At 38.6% G+C, this 20,580-nt stretch overlaps 1 protein-coding gene across 25 annotated transcripts in view; it reads right to left on the reverse strand.

The window, feature by feature from the left end:
• Positions 1-1,049: 1,049 nt before the first annotated feature.
• Positions 1,050-20,580, reverse strand: part of picalma (phosphatidylinositol binding clathrin assembly protein a) — a 42,818-nt gene continuing 23,287 nt past the window's right edge. For 7 of the 25 annotated variants that reach the window (XM_067494054.1, XM_067494047.1, XM_067494048.1 and 4 more), the window contains 10 exons: positions 14,439-14,591; positions 13,877-13,960; positions 13,356-13,436; positions 12,252-12,353; positions 10,711-10,839; positions 10,582-10,612; positions 10,398-10,497; positions 5,071-5,130; positions 3,557-3,658; positions 1,050-2,315 (listed from right to left, as the gene is read on the reverse strand). In XM_067494054.1, the coding sequence (XP_067350155.1) occupies positions 2,307-2,315; positions 3,557-3,658; positions 5,071-5,130; positions 10,398-10,497; positions 10,582-10,612; positions 10,711-10,839; positions 12,252-12,353; positions 13,356-13,436; positions 13,877-13,960; positions 14,439-14,591 (851 nt within the window). In that variant the 3' untranslated portion in view covers positions 1,050-2,306. The remainder of the gene's footprint in view (positions 2,316-3,556; positions 3,659-5,070; positions 5,131-10,397; positions 10,498-10,581; positions 10,613-10,710; positions 10,840-12,251; positions 12,354-13,355; positions 13,437-13,876; positions 13,961-14,438; positions 14,592-20,580) is intronic. The other 18 variants (XM_067494065.1, XM_067494073.1, XM_067494067.1 and 15 more) reach the window with 14 other exon arrangements.

The raw sequence follows: 20,580 nt of genomic DNA on the forward strand, positions 1-20,580 counted from the left end.
TTGTCTGCCTGCTCATACTTGGGCTAAAAATGGTTCACTATTGATCAGATCTAAATTATTTGAGACACTTACCAGCTTTACTTGTTACATTAGGGTTCTCAGAGCTTTTTCAGTGCTAAGCAGTGGCTGATTTTTCTTCAAATTCAAAAAGGCAAAGTGGCTCAATCCACCACCTCTAATCTGGTTCCATTGATTGGCCTCCAGATTTACTCACTCCTGACTACACTTAGCTTCTATTGAAGACATTAGCTAGGGGATTATACTTATTAACTGAGAATGTTTGAAGGATGTTAGGCATGAATAAGAATAGATTGATTTGTGTTTTTATAGTTATAACTTAGGTAAAGTTCTGACCAACCTGTCTTTTCTTAGCTTGAACACACAAACTTGAATAAGACTGGCTTACACACTGAAAAGATTCTCCAAACACAATTAAAAAAAACAATCCATTTCCCATTGTCTTGGTCTATGTCAGTGAGTCATGAAGACAGTGCTCTCTAACAAATAGTGGGAAAGCATTCCTATACATTGCAGTTTTACTTAAAGCATTATTCGAATACGACAGAGAGCTTTGTTTTACAGTCACTTGCCAAGTGGATATTTTGGCTGCTAAAGAAAACATATTCCCTATTAAAAAAAATAGTTAACAGACAGCAGCCGCTCATTCATTATCAGTTTAGGACCGGATAAGACAGCTAATGAACTTATTCAAGGTTCTCCAAATGTTTGAGCATATCACAAAAAAGTACTGCTAAGATTAGGAACATGGAAAGTTTGTAAGATCACAGAAACAACAGTTGGGTGAGTAAAGAATAGTGCATCTCTGTGTCAAAGTCAAGACCTCACCAGAGGAAGTACTGAGGATTTACTACAAACTCTAAGCTCTCTACATCAAACACACAAACTATAAAAAGGCCTGTGAGTTCTGGAACCAAATCCTATAGACAAAAACCAATTTAAAATAAATGATGGGAAGAGAAGTCTGGGAAAGAAAGTGCTCATGATGTGATCATTTTCTTATCCTGTTAAAAATGAATACAGAGCCAAAGAAGTGTGGAAGCTTGCACTTTATTGGAAAAAAAAACAAAAACAAAATATGACCGGCTAGGACAATGCAGCAAAGATGGATTAAGGGCCACGATTGTGATCAGGGTAGATTTCAAACCTGCACACGGCAATTCCAGTTTTTGGCAGGATCAGTTTTATATACACAAAGCACCGATCAACAGTGCTTTATTTTCCTGCGCAAGTGGACCTCTCTGTCCCAATTCGCATTCCATAGTTACTAGTCACACTTAGACCTACATGTTATGGCCCCCCCATTGTCGTATACAAAACCATGCTTGCCCATAGAAAAGTAATCCAAGCATGAAAGGGAAACCTGCACATTCAGTTTGGAAAAGGGCAGCCAAGTGCTTTGTTACATGTAAGAATAAATGGCATGCCAAAAGCATCAAAGCATAAATGCAGAATTCTTTTCCAATGCAATGTTGCTTCGATCATAAAAGTAGTGCTTTTAAATGTTCCCTTGCCAAATTCATAGAACTGAAAGATTTGATGGTGTTTAACTTTACACGGTATCATGTGAGTACAAAGGATATTTAGTGCCCCAAAATGTCATCTCTTTCTTTATATTAACTTCTTTTTAAAATCATCTCAATCACTCAAAATCCAATTCTACATCAGTCATACAGATGAAGAAACCTGAAGACCATCCACAGTGGTCACTGACTAGTTATATTTTCTTTTATTAATATAATGTCATCCTCTCTGTAGGTAATCATAAATAAATACAAATACACAAGGAATGTCTACTGCAAACAATACATAAAAAAGAAAGAAAAAAAATCTGTGGTATAAACTGGAGTTTGCAATTGTTTCTAATTTGAGGACACTTGAAGAAGTTAATCATGATTAATAATCAAAAAAAGTGACTCTCCCAGCCTCACCTGGAGAAAGAGGAACAACAAAAAGATAAAAGACAACTTAAACTGGGTGTTTGTGTTTCTCTTAGTCCAGGATACAGTAGGGGCTGATTCCTACCCACAGGGTTTTGAATGCCAGCACACTTCTTCGCTTCTGTGACTTAGACATGAGTAGATGGGCACAATGTCCACTGTGATGCCTCTCTGAGATGGCCTGCACCACTCCAAGTCATGAGATTTTATTCAAAATCTTATTTGGGACTTTCATTCTCAGAGGAGAATGAGGGAGGAGAGTTCATTAGAAGCAAACAGCAGATTTGCTTGAATAGTTGATTTTGTTGCGAATCATCTTCAGATCAGAAGGACTCCCGACCACTCAGGTTACATAAACTGCAAAAAAACCAAAAAAAACAAAAAACGTTTTAATTCTATTATTAAGCCAAGCCAACTTTATTTATAAAGCACTATAAAAAAACAGCAAAAACTGACTAAAGTGCTTAACAATTAAAAATGGTAAAGCCAAAGCCATCTCAGTATTAACATAGGAAACAGATGAACACTTAGTAAAACAAAACTAACAATGTAGAAGTCTGCAATTATTGAACAGATCAGCAAAAAAAAAAAAAAACAAGAAGTGAAGCAATCTTCATAATAGGCTTGCATCACTGGCCATTTTCCAAGTCCCTCTGTATAATTTTTGTGAATCTGAATGTGTTTCCATCTAATCACATGCCGTTTTTAGTATTTCAGAAAAAGAACCAGACGTCCTTAACCTCCTCTGCAAAAATGTATGGCTATACTGTATATAGAGCAAAGTACAACTACTTACTACATAAGTGTTGGACAAGTCAAAATGTGTGGCTGCATGAAACTGCTACTAGTGCAATTCTCAGACTCTCACATCTCAGCATCACACTGTTCCTGAATAGTTAAGAGTTTTATTTTCCTGCAGAGCAAAGAAATATTTACTATAACAATGCTTATTCAAGAGGAGACAAGCCATGTTTACAGAGTGCAGTGTGTGCAAAGCAGCCAGTTGTGAAGTCGTGTGGCTCCAAAATCAGCCCCATAGCCAGTTTGCTTAAAAGTAAAGGTAAACATGCAGTTTGTAGACACACACACTGAATATGCAATTAGACCCTTCCCTAGTGCTCTGAAGGGGCTAAGACTGGAGGTATTAGAAGTTGTAGATGACTGATTCACAGAGGACAGAACAGCAGTAATTGTTTTTAAAAAGTTAATGGTATTGTCCTTAATCACCATTAAGTCAGTAAAATCAACATTAAACCTTCTCAACTCAACTTCGATTGTTCGTATGTATGACACAGAGGACGCTAACTCAGGGTTTGAGGCTCACCCAGATTGAGTGTTGGTTTTAGTGGATGCATGGTAATTGTGGACATACTAATGATGTTAGAAAATGACCAAAGTTATTCTTTAAGCAGCTGATGGAGCAATGAGATAAGTCCATTAAAAGAACTCCAAACATAGCTTTAGTGATAGAAACCCATGTGGGCAACACTGAAATGTTTAGTTTTTGTCTTTGTCATTATTGGAGGAGGAGGTTTAGTCTCTTCATCACTCCAGACCAAGCAAGGTGGCCTCACATTATGGATGCTGAGATCAGTTACCTGTGCACCTGGATTAGAACTAAAGGGGTTGGCTGGCCTCATCACAGGCTGGGTGTACATCATAGTGGGTTGTGTCATCATCATGGAGCCCATGTGGGGAGGCTGATTGGTCAGACAACAGAGCAGACGATGGATTAATTATACATGTATGAACAAGTGACGTTTAAGAAATTAAGACCAAAAGTAAAAATATTCTTTCCAAGTAAATGTATGTCAGTCTAAAGTGAACTGCAAGGTAAACGTTATCTTGCAATCCAATGCAGTGGCTTTGGCATGAACTCTACTTTTACAAGGTTATAATTTCTCTGTTTTTAGGGTGAAACTGTCAGAAAGGTATGTAGGTCATGTATGATTTCTGACATTATCCTGACTTTTGTACGAAAGGGGGGGAAATGTGTGCAAATGTCAGAGTGAGATTACCTGGACTTTATCTTTCGAGCACCGAAGTGCAATGTCTGTATTATGTTAACGAGCTTGTGCGTGTACTATGCTGCTCTGTCCCTAATCGTTGGGAAGATTAAAAGCAAGCAAGTTGCCATGTCGAGGATGTTTCTTTCACTCAATTGCTGTTGTAGTCTATGGACTTTTTTATTAGATGTACGACTCCAATGTGCTGAAAACAAAACAATGTTTCCCACAGCCCAAGTTTTCTACCTTGTTGTCCCTCTTGTTTGCTCTTGTGTTCTCCTAACAGTCTTCAAAGTTCACATGTGGAACAGGCTATACAGTACTGTGTTAAAGTCCTAGGCCGCATTCAGCTTTGATATTTCAACAAGGTTTTAATGCCAATTAAAATGTGAATTTTTCCGTTCCCATAAACTAAAACTAAAAGCTAGCCGGATGGCTAGCAACAAATTGGTATAACAATGTAACTCAAAGTGGAAATAATAATTATTCTAAAGCAATGAAACAAAAAAAAGAAATTTTTTTTTTAATTAGTTAAAGTGTATTAAAGATATTTAAAGACCCAACTTTTTAGATTAAAGAAACCAAAATACATACAAATCCTAAAACAAGGTTCTGAAATAAGTTAGATACAGATGCATGTGCAAAAACCCGGCTCCTGCTATGCGGCAATAAGAGAAACAATGACCAGTGATCTAAGTATCATCGATTATCATAGTAATGTCACTCTAACTCTAGCAGCCTGTTTGAGTGGGTGCAGCAAAGAAACTAAGGCCAAACAGAAGCACTGGCTGATAGCAACACATTTACTGGTTTTCAGTGAACAGACTGAAAATAGACTCTGCTTTCAAGTACTAATGTATTCCGTCTAGGATACACATGAAAGTATTAACACTCTTCAAGGGTATGAGAAAATAAATACCGTGCACATTTACTGATGCTATCTGTTCTCCTTTCAGAATAAAAAAAATTACTCCACATTTTGCAGACTAATTAAACAGACTAATTAATAGAAGGAGAAACTCTCCTCCTATATTGCTTCTAAGTTTCTCTGTGTGTATGTGTGTAATCCTGAAATCCTGCTCAACATACAATCCCAGCTGACTTACCATTGCATATGCCATCATGCCTGTCGGCGTAGTTGCAGGGAAGGCCATGACAGATGATGCCTGAGGTGACACACACACACAAAAAGTCAATTCCTTCTACACAATCAAGAGACAGCACAACCCAATTAACATTTTCCACTATTAGGCAGTTTAACTTTAACTACAATCAAACTTCAATCTTTAACCTGTATGCATGTCATTATGAATCATCCTGAAATAATACATTCAACAGCAATCTTAACTGATTTTATATTCATGCCACGTGTCACTCAGAGATGTTTAATAGGAAGAATTTCTTCTTTTAAAAGAGTAGTCACATATAGTTTTACAGACAACAATGCAGCTTGAATAAAAGCATAAAGGAAGATACTGCAGACTAAGAAAATAACAGCTTGACACAGCCAGTAAAGGGATTTGTGTTTATGATTTAATTGTTTGGATTGAGGTTGACACGGATGATACGGAACCTTATAAGTTCCAGACTCATTTGATGTTCAGTGGTATAACCTCAAAACACCTAAACTCTGCACACACACACAAAAAAAAAAGAAAAAAAAAAGTGACATTACTCAAAGACTGGATTAAATGTTGGGGCTTCTGAGCCTATCAATGCTACATCCAACTTTTTAAATAACAGCAGCAAAAAGATGCAAAAAGGGAGTGTGTGGAAGCTGCTTACATGGCAGGTGCAGAGCTCCTTGTGGAAAGAGATTAGAGAAAAAGAAGGAGAGACTCTTCTCTGAGCGCTCCTTCCTTCTCCAACAGCCCCTGCAGTGATAACAAACCCAGATTTGTCTAACGCCCAGCCCTCTTGGGAAGGATACGTTTCATAAACTATTCAGTCATTGGCGAGGGAGGCAAAAGTGAGTCAGATGTGACACTAGTGCCAAAATCGGTGCTTTCATCACAGACTCTGCTTGTTTCAGTGCTAAGAGAGCCCTCCTTCAGAATTCCTTTTCCCTGACAATGTTTGGTTTGTTTCAGAGACATCTCAGTCAGTGCTCCTCACACAGTCAATAATGACATGATTAGGTGTGTGGTGTTTTTTTCTTGCATCATGTTAGGGATTATCCTTCAAAAAGTGATGAATTCTGTGTGCATCTTCCTGTGAGTGTATCAGCTTCCTTCAAGTGACCAACTCTTTGTTTCAGGCTTTATCAGAGAACAGTCTGTGCTCATCATGTTAGCTTTTAACTTGATATCAAGCACTGGGACCATAGTGAGAGGTTGGATTGTAGGAGTATTATCAGAAGCTGTGTCTGAACATTTACCAAAATCAGGCTAAAGAATGAGCGAGCAAATGATTGATATTAGAACAACAAACACTACAACTGGTAAGAGAAAAATGTGGGCTCCACACTGTAGCACCAGTGCAACGACAGTTGCAATTCTTTTTACTTAACTTAAAAATTTATTTGCAGATTTGTGGCTGCTGACTTAAACAGGAGCACTTCACCTCTACAAACCGGCTTAAAATGTATGCACTCCCACCTCATCTGTACCTTGTGTAAGAGATGTTTCCAAAGCAGTCTCTCAAAGAGACAAAAATCACCTTGCCCACAACATGCTACAAAAACCTTCGCTTTGTTATTAAAAAACACACACACATATATACACACACACACACACACATATACATATATATATATATATATATATATATATATATATATATATATATATATATATATATATATATATGTGTGTGTGTGTGTGTGTGTGTGTGTGTGTGTGTGTGTGTGTGTGTATATACACACACACACACACTTACTTCTCTTTCATTCAGCTTGCACTTTATTATCAACTGGTTATGTAAACAGAACCATTCATCCATATGTCAGAAGGGATGAACTAAGCTCAGTCTCCATACGCTTTATCCACGTAGCCCGCAATGTTTTTGTAATCCAGCAGATGCCTCTATGAAGCGATACACCAACACAGTGTCAATAATGTGCCATATGCTTCATGAGGCGTCATCTACCCATCACTAGTAAGTATTCTTTATTTCGACATTCTTGACACATTTGAATCAAGCATCTTGTTCAACATTTGTCTATGCAAACTGTAGCTTGGTAATTCAGCAACGTCAGTAATGTCTAAATCTTTCTTGTGTCTTGAAATTGCCTATTTTTCAACCAACACTAGATTATATATGCTTGAAGAAGAAAAACGAAAGAAAATGTGCTGTATCCTGCCATCCCACCAGATTCTTCAATCATGCCACATGTGGTTTGATGGTATGAAACAGAGAGAGCAGACCAAGAGCTGCTGTTAAGTCTTTTAGGTGCAGAGAATGTACCAGGTCTTTCATCAGCTGCCAAGCAAGGGAGACCTGGTCTGGAACTACCCCTTACTCTCTGCTCTATCCTGTTCATTTCCTACTGTAGATGGGGCTCTTCTGTTAGTGTAATGATACTGGCATTTAAATTGATAATGTGTAAATAAGACACTAAATTCATACTAAATCCATTTTAAAAAGTTGGGACGACACATGCCTACTCTTGAAAATGCCATTTTCTCAAATATGTATCAATATAATAAAAGTTTATTGAGCACCAAAGGTGGGATACGTATTGATACAATAATAATGTTGTTTAACAATGTGTGACCTAAGAGCATTATGTAAGTCACTCACATTGCAAAAAAAGAATAACTTGCTTTGACACTACACACATTCACTAGTGGGATAGATTACTGCATTGTGCACACAGAGAGTTCAAGATTGTTAAAAGTTAAAACTTGTAAGGATACATGCTGTTCTTTTAGATACTGTAGAAAACGCACTTTAAGTCAGAATGAGGTTCAAAATGCATATATTAATTTGATTTTTTTGACTTACTGTCCAGCCCTAACAGAAACCCCTACACCCCCCAATTCAATTCAATTCAATTCAATTCAACTTTATTTATATAGCACCAATTTACAACAAAGTCATCTCAAGGCACTTTACAGAATAAAGTCCAGACTACACAAGTATGTAGAAGCAACCCAACAAATCCCCCTTGAGCAAGCCCTAGGCAACAGTGGAGAGGAAAAACTCCCTTTAATGGGAGAAACCTCCAGCAGAACCAGGCTCAGGGTGGGTGGCCATCTGCCTTGACCGGTTGGGGTGAGTGGAAATTGGAGAAAGAAAAGAAAAGAGCAACGAAAAGCAACAACAAAAAGCAACAACAAAACAACAAGAAAAGCAACAACAAAACAACAAAAAAGCAACAACAAAACAACAAAAAAGCAACAACAAAGCATCGTACAGGTTGTAGGATATAGAATTAATGGTATACAGTGGTGACAAGTAAATGTATAGAGAAAAGCTAGTTCAGGTTGAGTGAGCAGTTTAACTATAAGCTTTATCAAAAAGGAAGGTTTTAAGCCTAGTCTTAAAAGTACAGAGGGTGTCTGCTCCCCGAATTTGGATTGGAAGCTGGTTCCACAGGAGAGGAGCTTGATAGCTAAAGGCTCTGCCTCCCATTCTACTTTTGCAAACTCTGGGAACCACAAGTAGGCCAGTATTTTGGGATCGAAGTGGTCTAATCGGGCGATACAGAACTATGAGATCTTTTAAATATGATGGAGCTTGACCATTAAGAGCTTTGTATGTTAGGAGGAGGGTTTTGAACTCTATTCTAGATTTTATGGGAAGCCAATGAAGAGAAGCTAGTGAAGGTGAAATATGATCTCTCTTTCCTAATCCAGTCAGCACTCTTGCTGCAGCATTTTGGATTAATTGAAGGCTTTTTAGGGAGTTATTAGGACACCCCAGAAGTAGGGAATTACAGTAGTCCAACCTAGAAGTAACAAATGCATGGACCAGTTTTTCGGCATCACTTTGAGACAGGATGCTTCTAATTTTAGCAATGTTCCGTAGGTGGAAGAAGGCTGTTCTAGAGATTTGTCTTATATGTGACGTAAATGCCAAATCCTGGTCAAAAATAACTCCAAGGTTCCTCACCGCAGTACTGGAGGCCAAAGTTATGTCATCTAAAGTAACTATATTGTTAGACAGCATATTTCTCATGTTTTTAGGCCCAAAGAGGATGATTTCAGTTTTGTCTGAATTTAGAAGTAGGAAATTGTAGGACATCCAGGTCTTTATGTCTTTTAGACATGCTTCAAGTTTGACTAATTGGTTAGTATCTTCTGGTTTCACAGATAAATAGAGCTGTGTATCATCTGCATAGCAGTGGAAGTTTATGGAATGTTTCCTAATAATTTTGCCTAAAGGTGACATGTACAGATTAAAAAGTATTGGTCCTAACACAGAGCCCTGTGGAACTCCATAGCTAACTTTGGTGCATAAAGAAGAGTCATCATTAACATGAACAAGTTGGAATCTGTCTGACAGATAAGATTTAAACCAATGTAATGTGGTTCCTTTAATCCCAAATCCATGTTCTAGTCTCTGTAATAAAATGTTGTGGTCAATGGTGTCAAATGCGGCACTAAGGTCTAGTAAGACGAGTACGGACACAAGTCCATTATCTGAAGCGAGGAGAAGATCATTGGAGACTTTTACCAGTGCTGTTTCTGTACTGTGATGAGCTCTAAATCCTGACTGAAAGTCTTCATACAAATTATTCCTGTAAAGGTGATCACATAATTGTTTTGCAACTACTTTTTCCAGGATTTTAGAGATAAACGGGAGATTTGATATTGGTCTATAGTTGGCTAAATCACCTGGATCAAGACAGGGTTTTTTAAGTAATGGTTTGATTACAGCAACTTTATAAGCCTTTGGTACATAGCCAGTTTCTAAAGATAGGTTAATCAAATCTAATATGAAAGTGTCTATTAAAGGTAGAACATCTTTAAGCAATTTGGTTGGAACAGGGTCTAAAAGACATGTTGTTAGTTTTGAGGAGGCGATAGTTGAACTTAGCTCAGTGAGATCTATGGGTGAAAAACAGTCTAAGATGGATTGGGGCCTTATTGAGGATTCTAGAGCTGTTGTACATGAAGATCTATCTGTAATATTTGTAGGGAGGATCTGTTGAATCTTTTCCCTAATGGCTGCAATTTTATCAGTAAAGAAAGTCATAAAGTCATTGCTGCTCAAAGTTAAGGGTATACTAGGCTCAACAGAACTATGGCTCTTAGTCAGCCTGGCTACAGTGCTGAACAGAAACCGGGGGTTGTTCTTGTTTTCCTCTATTAGTGCGGAATAATATGCTGTTCTGGCATCACGGAGAGCTTTTTATGCGTAAGATTCACCCCTATAGGTAAGATTTAATGAGGCTATAAAGGAGAATCTAAAATCATTCCAACCCAGCTGATTTGTAGTGTTTCGATGTGTGAAGGGATCAAACCAGGCAGAAAGTTGCTAACCCTACCATAGTTGGTGGATTCCAGGTAGTAGAAGGAGCCGTCTTGGGCTGCCAGTTGTTTCCACCTGTCAACTTCTTTTCACCAGGCTGACTCCAGTGAAGATCACTACAGAGATCAAGTAAAAATGTTAGTCATGCATAGTGTGCATTATCATGGACACAAAATTAAAAATAAATGTAGTGCACTTACTTTTTTGCTGTGCCATTACCAATTCCCAGGTCTGAAGAGAATAAATGATGAATACAGTATACAATATAGCACAGTTTGTTTTATTTATTTATTCTGTTGGAGTCATTGCAACCTGCAAAGGGAACTTACTGCCAACAAGATTAGCCAGTGAAGAGTCCAGGTCGTTCGACACCAGTTTGTTGGGCTGATGGCCATTTGGGGTAATGTCCTGATTGGGTGAAGATGCCACTGCAGGTTTGAGGATGCCACCTAAAACATCTTAATTAAAAGGGGGAACAACAAAGAGGAAAAGAAAAGGAAAAAAAAAGAAGGTAGGGAAAGGTCGGTGGGGGGTCAGGACAGGTAAAGAGACAATAAAAAAAAACACCAACCAAGAAACAAACACATGACGGTACATAAAATGCACAGACACAAACAGAGAAAGGATCATGAGCGTGTGGAAGAGGCAGTGAGCAGGGGTCAGAAAAAAAAAAACAACCCCCCCCCCCCCCCCCCCCGCACCAAAAAAAAATAAAAAACAAAACAAAAAACAAAACCCCACACAAGTCATCAAGTGAAAATTTGCAAGTGGAATGTGTGTCGAGTCCACTCACCCAGACATGCAGCATATGCAATGCAAAAAGCCAAGGCCACAGGGAGGATGTTTTAACCCCAGAACAAGGGAAAAGAAAAAGAAAATGCTGTGAGTTTGTGAGCAGCCTAGAACCTAGTGAGGGTGTGTAAAAAAGTCCAAACACAGCATACACACACACACACACACACACATCTATTTATCTTACTAAAGAACTGATCATTCCAGAATTATTGGGGAGATGTTTGTAGTTTATAACACAACTTTCCTACTTTCGCTTTGCACTTTCTTTAAAAGAACAACCACCTTTATTGTCATTGTGTACATATACATATTGTACATAAATAATTCTCTCTCTGTATCTAACAGAGAAAAACTGAGCAAAACTGGTTATACAGCTGCATTTAGCTCACCAAACACAAACAGGTGAGTGCTGTGGATGCTCTCCTGGAGTGATTTTGCAGGGAGGAATAGTTTACTGCATTTGTTAACTCACCATGAAAGTAAGTAAATCTATTATTGGCAAGTAAATAGGCCAATTCAATATTCTCAGACTTCTGAGACAAGGACAAAATGTATGTCAAAATGTTTTTAATCTAATACCCAAAACAGGTATTTATTTGGGGGAAAAGTTTAAGTATAACCATGCAAATGCAATTTCATTCACTTTTCAGATGCTACCACTCACTTGTCAATCCACATGACAAAAACTTAAAATAAAGCCACAGGTAGAAAATAGCTGGTGGACTCCTAGAAAGAGCAGGCTTTTGTAACATTAAGTAAAAGAACTTTCATTTTCAGATTAAGTATTGTTTTTTCTGTTCTTCCGGCTTATCCCGTGAATTCAGGGTCGCCACAGCTGATCGTTGTCCACATGTTGATATGGCACAGTTTTTATACCCGATGCCCTTCCTGACACAACCCTCCCCAATTTCTAAGCATGCATGTTTGATTTGGGAAGCACAGAAAAATAATTCAAAGACAACAACTTTGATTTTCCATAGGCTTGACATAAACATGCAAAATTATCTGCCAATCACGTACTAGTCCTCTAGGTGGAATGAGAAAATACGAGAGTGTGTGGTGAGTACACACTTACCTGTAGAATCCAGATTGTTGGCATTGGTGTTGTTGCCAAATACTGAGTCAAAGTCGACGTTAAGGCGATGAGTGTTCTGTGGTGTTGGTGAGGCTGTAAACCCTGGTGAAACCAAAGGAAAGTCAATTGTTAAGACTACCACCTACCAACCACAATGTCTCTGTTACTCCTAACAAAACCACAAAGAGATAGAAAAACCTAAAAAAATCTTGGAATACTAATTTAATACTAATGTTATACCTAAAGTATGAATTGCTTGACTTACCAATGGCATTCTACCTTAAATTACACTTGTATTTTTGTGAATAAGACAACTTTATTGTATTATTACTGCTAATTTTATTATTTCAAAAAATGTAACAACCCCACAACCACATCTAGGGTTTTGAAGTAAGGCTGAAGGCTTAATTAACACAGCAACTACATACTAGCAGGTCCTGGCAACCAAAGCTTCACTTGTGTGTTTCCAGGTCTTGTTTTCTTCTTTGACGCACTGAACATTTGTTGGATTTAAGTGACACTAGGACAATGTCCCACTGTTCCCGCCACTATCTGGAGTTCATATGTGGACACAGACTCTAAAGAGACCAAAGAGGGACTCTTAAGCCTGTTTTATATATGACCACCAGAAAATGTTAAGAGAAATCAGCCCCAGACAAAGACCAGAGTTGCTTTTCACACATAAGACACAGCGGAAGATCATGCGAACAAGCAGCATCCTTGTGAAAAAACTCTGTTAAGAAAACTGCGTTCTGTTTACAGTACAGAGGAGCTGTGTGTCTAAAAAAAAAAGGTTCTATCATTTGACTACAACAGCAGTTGAGTGATAGAAACGTCATCAACACACCCATTCCTATGTTTTAAATTGTTCCAACAGTTCAGGACAGAGTAGTTTGCTGCATGAGCTTGTGCACATAATACAGATATTGTACTAGGGAGCCTGCAGGATAAAGCCCAGATAATGTCGGGAGTGTGTCACTTGGACATTTGTGTTCTACATGAGGTGTAAAAGGTTGGGTAGTCTTGTAACCTGAGTTTTACTCTATTACTGCACATACAATTGCCCATTGGCATTAAAATAATTTGAGCCTTGAGTATACCTACCTCTGAATAGACCATCTACAGCAGAAGGCTCAGATTGGAAGAGAGGGGTGGAGTTGTAAGGGTTTGGCCCACAGAAGGAGTCTGACAGACAGCAACATCAACAGACAGTGGAAGAACCAAACAGAGAAATAAGGGAGGAAGAGGGAAGAAGATTATGCAGATATAGGACCAGAAAGTAATGCAGTAGTGAAAGAACAGCAAGGAAACCAAGCAAGTGTGGGAATGGCTGTTTAACAGAGGAAAAACAAATACCAGGATTTGCAGGACAAAAGCAGAGGAAGTCGGCACTCATCACATGGCTAGACTAAATAAAGGGCACAATCAAGGGCAACTAGTGGCTAGCCACAAAACAATGCAGGCTCACACCCACTGGCTTGTAGGAAGCATGGAGGGAAAAAGGTGGCATGATCAGCAAGAATGCTGTGTAATGCTCTGAATTTCATTGGGTAAACACACCATGACTTATAAATGTTACCACAGTATTCTTATGTCTGCAGGAGGACAACTGTCCACCATAGTACCTGAGATAAATGTCTCTTTCTGTGCAGCAGTAATGAGTTCAGATGCCATGGAAGAGCTTGAGTCAACAAAGTGGTTGTAATGATCTGGAGAAAAATAATGTTGCTGGTGAAGACAGAGATTCATGCAATAAAGACTTAAGGAATATAATATAAAACACAAAGGCTGAAGGCAAATCAAACATTAACAGCCTAAATCAAACAATGTTAAGAGCCGAAACAACAAACTTGACGGACTTGGCCTGATTGTGGAAGGAAACAAATATTTAATGTAGGGCAGCATGCCAGACCCTTATACTATATTTAGGTTCCCATTAGCTTTCAGAAAGTAGTGCTGGTGATGATGATGATGATTCAAAAAGTCTCAACAAACAGTTTGCTCTGACCATTAACCCTAAACCACTGCAGGTATTTCCTTAATTTCTTCTCTTACTGCCCAGACACATGACTCCATTTTCATTTTGAGTGAAATCACATACTGTAAATCATCGACCAAGGAGAACTTGTGGAACTAATTAGTACAACACATGATGAAAGGAAAGAAAAGACAGCAAAACAATCCCACCAAACACTTCATCGCTAGGTGTCCTTGAGGACAGACTGCCAGCGTCTAAGTACACCGTGGACAAGTGGACAGCACCGACAACAGGTAGTGTGAGGAAAGAGTTTAAGTTTGAAATGGATTCCTCCAGAGCTTCTGCAGCAGAGGTGAAAGGATCTGAGTAGGGGAGAAAAGGAGGACAAGAAAAAAAAGGAGGGACAGAGAGACATTATGGTGGAGAGGATGGTGAGAAAAGTTAAAAAGACATCTTTAAAAAAAGAGCATGCAAGATGACATGCAGAGGAAAATGTCTGAGGCTGCAAAGAAATTAAAAAGTACTTTAATGGCAGTGACAATGACTGATATCATGCATTGATTATCCGCATTATCTAGGGGTGCAACAGATCACAAAACTGCGGTTTAAGTGAAGAATTTAACATGAGTCAAAAGAGTAAAAAGCGACATAAAGCAAACCTGACCTTATTAACCTGCCTGGGGAAAGAGTACACCTCTTAACAGTCATATCAAATCCCATGGAAAACCCTTTCTCTAGGTACTGAAGTAGCATTCTTATACATTTTAATTTGATAACAGTGCTATGCAGAGCATAGTGGACAGTGAAGAGCGATTTAGAACTGGAGAAGAGCGAGTGATCGAGTCCCACACAACCACTAGCCTAAAGTTGCCATTATAGCTTTGTAGCATGGGGACATGTGAATGCTGAACCCGTGAGTTTATCCCGTGAGTTCGGGGTCGCCACAGCAGATCATTGTCCGCATGTTGATTTGGCACAGTTTTTACGCCGGATGCCCTTCCTGACGCAACCCTCCCCAATTTCTACCGGGCTTGGACCAGCACTGCATCGCTGGGGAGGGGGAATGGGCTGTTAGGGGTTCAGGGTCTTGGCCAGGGACACTTCGACATCTAGCCAGGGCCGGGGATCGAACCACTCACCCTGTGGTCCGTAAGCAACTGCCTTTACCAACTGAGCTATAAGTTGCAGTTGTTGCAGTTGTAAGCTGTAAGAATCACGGATCAACTGATCCATTTCACCTCTAGTATTATAACAACCAGGTTAAGCAGTGCATAGGCACTGTTCAATACCAACTTATTTATTAAAAAACTGGATATCCTGCTTTTGCTGCAATTACACTTTTCATTTCATTGCATTGTACTTCTACATGTGTAATGCCAATACATTTGAATCTAATCTAATAGGTAAGAGTCTTCAACATCAGAATGGCCACAGTCTAGCATTGGAGCTGATATTCAAAGACTTCTGCGTTTACAATAAAACAACTGTATAGGCTGTTTTTGTTTAGATCGAGCTTGAAGCTTGCTTATCCTGTACCGTGACAAAATACAATACCACAAAGCAACAAATTATCCATTGGAACAAATGGATTCCATTTGGTAAGACACTTTTAAACTTATACTCACCATCTTTTACTACAGTCAAATGTCAATATTTATTAAGCCTGAACTTGTAACATCGAAACGGGTGTGAATTATGTGTGAACAAATCCAAAACTAGACTTTTAGTCAGCTCACTGATATTCCTCAGCTGATATCGGCTGTACAGCAAACACTACAATTTATCAGCCACATTATTTACATACCTTTTGATATGAAACTAAAGTGCAAAAAGCAAGCAACATTATAAAGAGATATGTGATAAGGTTTGAACTGGACACTTAGCAAGTTAAGATTATTTTCCTAATGTCATATACAAATTAGTTTCACTCAAAAATAAAAATAAAAAACATGCACAAATAGCAAGTTATATCATGTACTTTCAAGTACTTACTTGAAAGTAAATACTTAAAAATGTATAATAAAAAAAATAATCTGCCATGCAAATGGACAAATAATTACTTGCTAAAGTCAGCATATCAGCACACAACAAAATCCCCAATCATATATTCACATTACTAGTATGTGGTGTTTATTGATTTAATAAATTAATGTGCCTGTAAACTGCTAACAATGTTTGTAGCCAAGATTTCAAAATTTCTACAACTCCATCTGACCGAGCAACCACACCTGATGTTATTTAAAGAAAACATTGTGTTTGTATTGTTGTTAGCTTTAAACAAACACTACAGTAAATCACCTACACAAAACAGTTCACAATACTCAAACATGCATTGATGAGGGCAATGAGTTTTAAATACAAATGATTAAAATACAAACCCAATTCCACAAAGGTTGGGAAGATGTGAAAATGTAAATAAAAAAATGCTATGATGTGCAAATCTCATCAACTCATATTTTATTCAATATAATATTACCAACATATCAGATTTTGAAACAGAATTTTTTCCATTTCATGGAATTTGATGGCAGCAACACATCACAAAAAAGTTGGAAGAGGGGGAACAAAGGCTGGAATTAATTGGTGCAAAAACAAATTGAGTATTTGACAACTAATTTTGTTAATTGGCAACAGGTCATTAATGTGACTGTGTATAAGAGCATATTGGAGAGACGTCAACGTCTAAAAATTGTGGAGCAATTTCAGAAAATTTTCAGCGTAAAAGACTTTGGAGATCCTACCATCTACAATAAATAATATAATCAAAAGAGTCTGGAGGGGGGTTGAGCCACAGGTGGTCGTCACGGATTGGGCCATTCGAACTGATTGTCGCCACCTAATTGGACAGGATGGAGCATCTTCCTCCATATACACCAGGATGTCAGCAGCCCCACCTCATCCACCTCTGCCACTTCCAACCAACCCAGCATCCTGTTTGGACTCGACTAGAGAGCTCCGTGAATTTTGTTTTTATTTTCTGTAAATAAGTATTAATATAACTCACCGTACATATTGAGCACCAGGTAGCCACAATGGTAGAAACAGTGGTGGAGCACATCATGGTAAGTCTAGGTTCCCTTAGACCAGGGGCATAACAATTCAGAAAATCAGGAGGAATCTCCGTGCGCAAGGGAAAAGGCTAAAGCTCAAAAATGTTCTGTGGTCTTTTGCAAATAATGGACAATATGTCATGCAGACTAAAGGGGAGAGGGACCATCCACCTTGTTATCAGCAGTTCAAAAGCCTGCATTTTCTGATGGTAGGGGGGTGCATTAATGCCTCTGGCATGGGCAGATTACACATCTGGAAAGGCAGCATCAATGCTAAGAAGTACATTGAGGTTTCATCCAGACATGTTTCTTTCAGGGAAGACCTGCCATATTTCAGCAAGACAATGTTAAACCACATTCTGCATCTATCACAGCATGAATTTACAGGTGAAGAGTCTGGGTGTTAAACTCGCCTGGCTGCAGCCCAGACCTTTCACAAATAGAAAACATTTGGCTCATCATAAAATGAAAAATCTGGCAACAAGGGCCCAGGACTGTTGAGCAGGTAGAATCCTGCATCAGACAAGAATGGAAAAAAATCCTCTCCTAAACTCCAGCAACTGGTCTCCTCACTTCTCAGACATTTACAGTCAGTTGTTACAAGAAGAAGGGATGCTACACAATGGTAAACATCACCCTCTTACAACTTTCAGATGTGTTGCCACCATCTAATTGAAAATGGGGTAACATTTTTTATAAGATGTTAGAATTTCTCAGTTTTAACATCTGATATGTTGTTTATGTATTTATTTACGTTTTCCGAACTTTTTTAGAATTGGGGTTGTTATTTAGCACTATGGGCTAGAGAGTACAAATACTTTATGCCATAACACTATGGCAATAACTCAGTTAAGTTATTCGACATTCCTGTAGCTCAGTTGTTAAGGCATCGTCCACCTGACCCTGACCCTGTGGGCTCAATCCCTGGTCCCAGCCATATGTTAAAGTGTCTCTGGGCAAGACACTGTACCCCCAACAGCCCTTTCCCATCCCCAAATATGCAGTGCCGGCTCCAAGACCCATAGTGGGGACCCTGAAGTCATGGGATAAGCCGAAAGGACAAAACAAACAAACAAACAAACAAAAAAAAAACACTCCCTTCTTGGAACTGTAATGCAATTTCCTTTTGCTGTAGACTAAAAACATTTGCGTTTGACACAAAAAGATGAATATTAGAATATTAGATCTATGAATATTAGATCCACATTTCAGCTTTTATTTCTAGCTATTCACAAATGGATCTGATACACAACTACAAAATAGCACCTTTTGTTTGAACCCACCCATTTTACATGTGAGCAAAAATACTGGAATATGTGACAGAGGTATGTTTTTATAACATTGATTATTCAAACAATATACAACACTGAAGGTCTATGCTCAGTTTCAGATTTGGGTTTTGCCCTTTTAGACTGCTTTTATAGTTAAGAGGTATAACCAACATAAAAATCAGAGAGCTGTCTATGGGTGAAAAACAAGCAATTGTAAAGTGGAGAGAAGATGGAAAATCAAACTGATTTATTGCACGAACGTTGCCCATAACCAGTACAACTATTTGGAATGTCGTGAAGAAGAAACTAAACCCTGGTGTACTAAGTAACAGATGACAAACAGATAGAACAAGGAAAAAAATTGCAGTTGACAACAGAAACATTGCGAGAGATGTAAAGAAAGATCCAAAACAACTGTTAGTGACATCAGCAACAATCTCTAGAGGGCAGGAGTGAAGGTATCTACTGATTGCAGAAGACTTCATTAACAAAGGTACACAGGCTACACCTGAAGATAAACACCACTCATTTGCAAGAAAAATAGGAAGGCAAGGCTGGAATTTGAAATAAATCTGGAAGAAGTGGAAGGTTTTAGACTGTCCAAGTCAATCTCCAGACTTAAACCCTACACAGCATGCATTTTACCTCCTAAAGAGGGGACTGAAGGGAGTAATTCCCCAAAAACAAATAACTGAGGCTGTGGTGAAAGAGAAAAGACGAATGCAAAAGTTTGTTGAAGTCAATAGGTCACAGGCTTGATGCAATTATTGCAAGCAAAAGATTTGAAACTAAATATTAAGTTGTAGTCAATTTGAAGGTGAAATGTCTCATTCGTCTTTTGAGATATATATATATATATATATATATATATAGAGAGAGAGAGAGAGAGAGAGAGAGTGGGGATTTTTATATATTCCAACTATAGCAAAGATAATACACTATATTGCCAAAAATATTCGCTTACCCATCCAAATAAATAAATTCAGGTGCACAAAGCCAGACATAAAGACATGGATGAGTGAGTTTGGTGTGGAAGAACTTGACTGGCCTGCACAGAGTCCTGACCTGAACCCGATAGAACACCTCTGGGATGAATTAGAGCGAAGAGTGCAAGCACTGTGTATTATGTATTTCATAAACACACTCCTAAACCTCGTGGAAAGCCTTCCCAGAAGAGTTGGAGCTGTTATAGCTGCAAAGGGTGGGCCGACGTCTTATTAAACCCTATGGATTAAGAATGGGATGTCACTAAAGTTCATATGCGTCTAAAGGCAGGTGAGCGAATACTTTTGGTATTCACCATAGTGTATATAAAAGGAATTGGCCTCACTGTTCCAATACTTTTGGAGGGGAGTGTATGTATGTCCTGCCTGCTAGCATCTTGCTGTCAAGAACTGGACTGTTTTAAGGGCATCTTTGCCCAACCTGCATCTGGAGTCCTGAGTGGTATGTTAGACTCTGGCCTGTAATAATCTAGCACTTAGAGCTTGATTCTGTACTGCCAGGATCAGTGCCTCAGTGCAGCCACTGAGAAGAATTTTCAGTATCATACCATGCAGGGGTTTGTACTTTCATGATAGTTCCATAGTTAGTTAAGTTTAATAATCATACATTCATCCATCTAATTTTTCTAGATGTACATCAATTCTAAGGGCTGTGAAACCTAGCCGACTGTCAGCTGTCGGCTAGCCTTAAGCTATCGTGGGTTGTCTGTCAGCCTAGTCTTTTCAGTGTGATTGCAAATGTTAGTTGCACAACCATCAGATTCAAGACGTCGATTTTGTCTTGAGTTATCGGTTTAGAGAATCAGAACACAAGACAAGAAGACAATATCAACATCCAGAGTAATTTTTAACTATGAAACATCTTCCATGAGGAGTAGTTGTAAAGCGTTTGTGGTGTGAAAATGGCAAGCTAACTCTGCTTTGTTTACAGATTCTAGATACAGAATGTGAAGTCTTCCTCTTTCTCTTCCTCTCATGTAAGCGCAAATCATGCAGAGCTACATGCTCATTCGCTCTCATCTTTGC

This window comes from Channa argus, chromosome 24 (assembly GCF_033026475.1).
Source record: "Channa argus isolate prfri chromosome 24, Channa argus male v1.0, whole genome shotgun sequence".
Classification (NCBI taxonomy): Eukaryota; Metazoa; Chordata; class Actinopteri; order Anabantiformes; family Channidae; genus Channa; species Channa argus.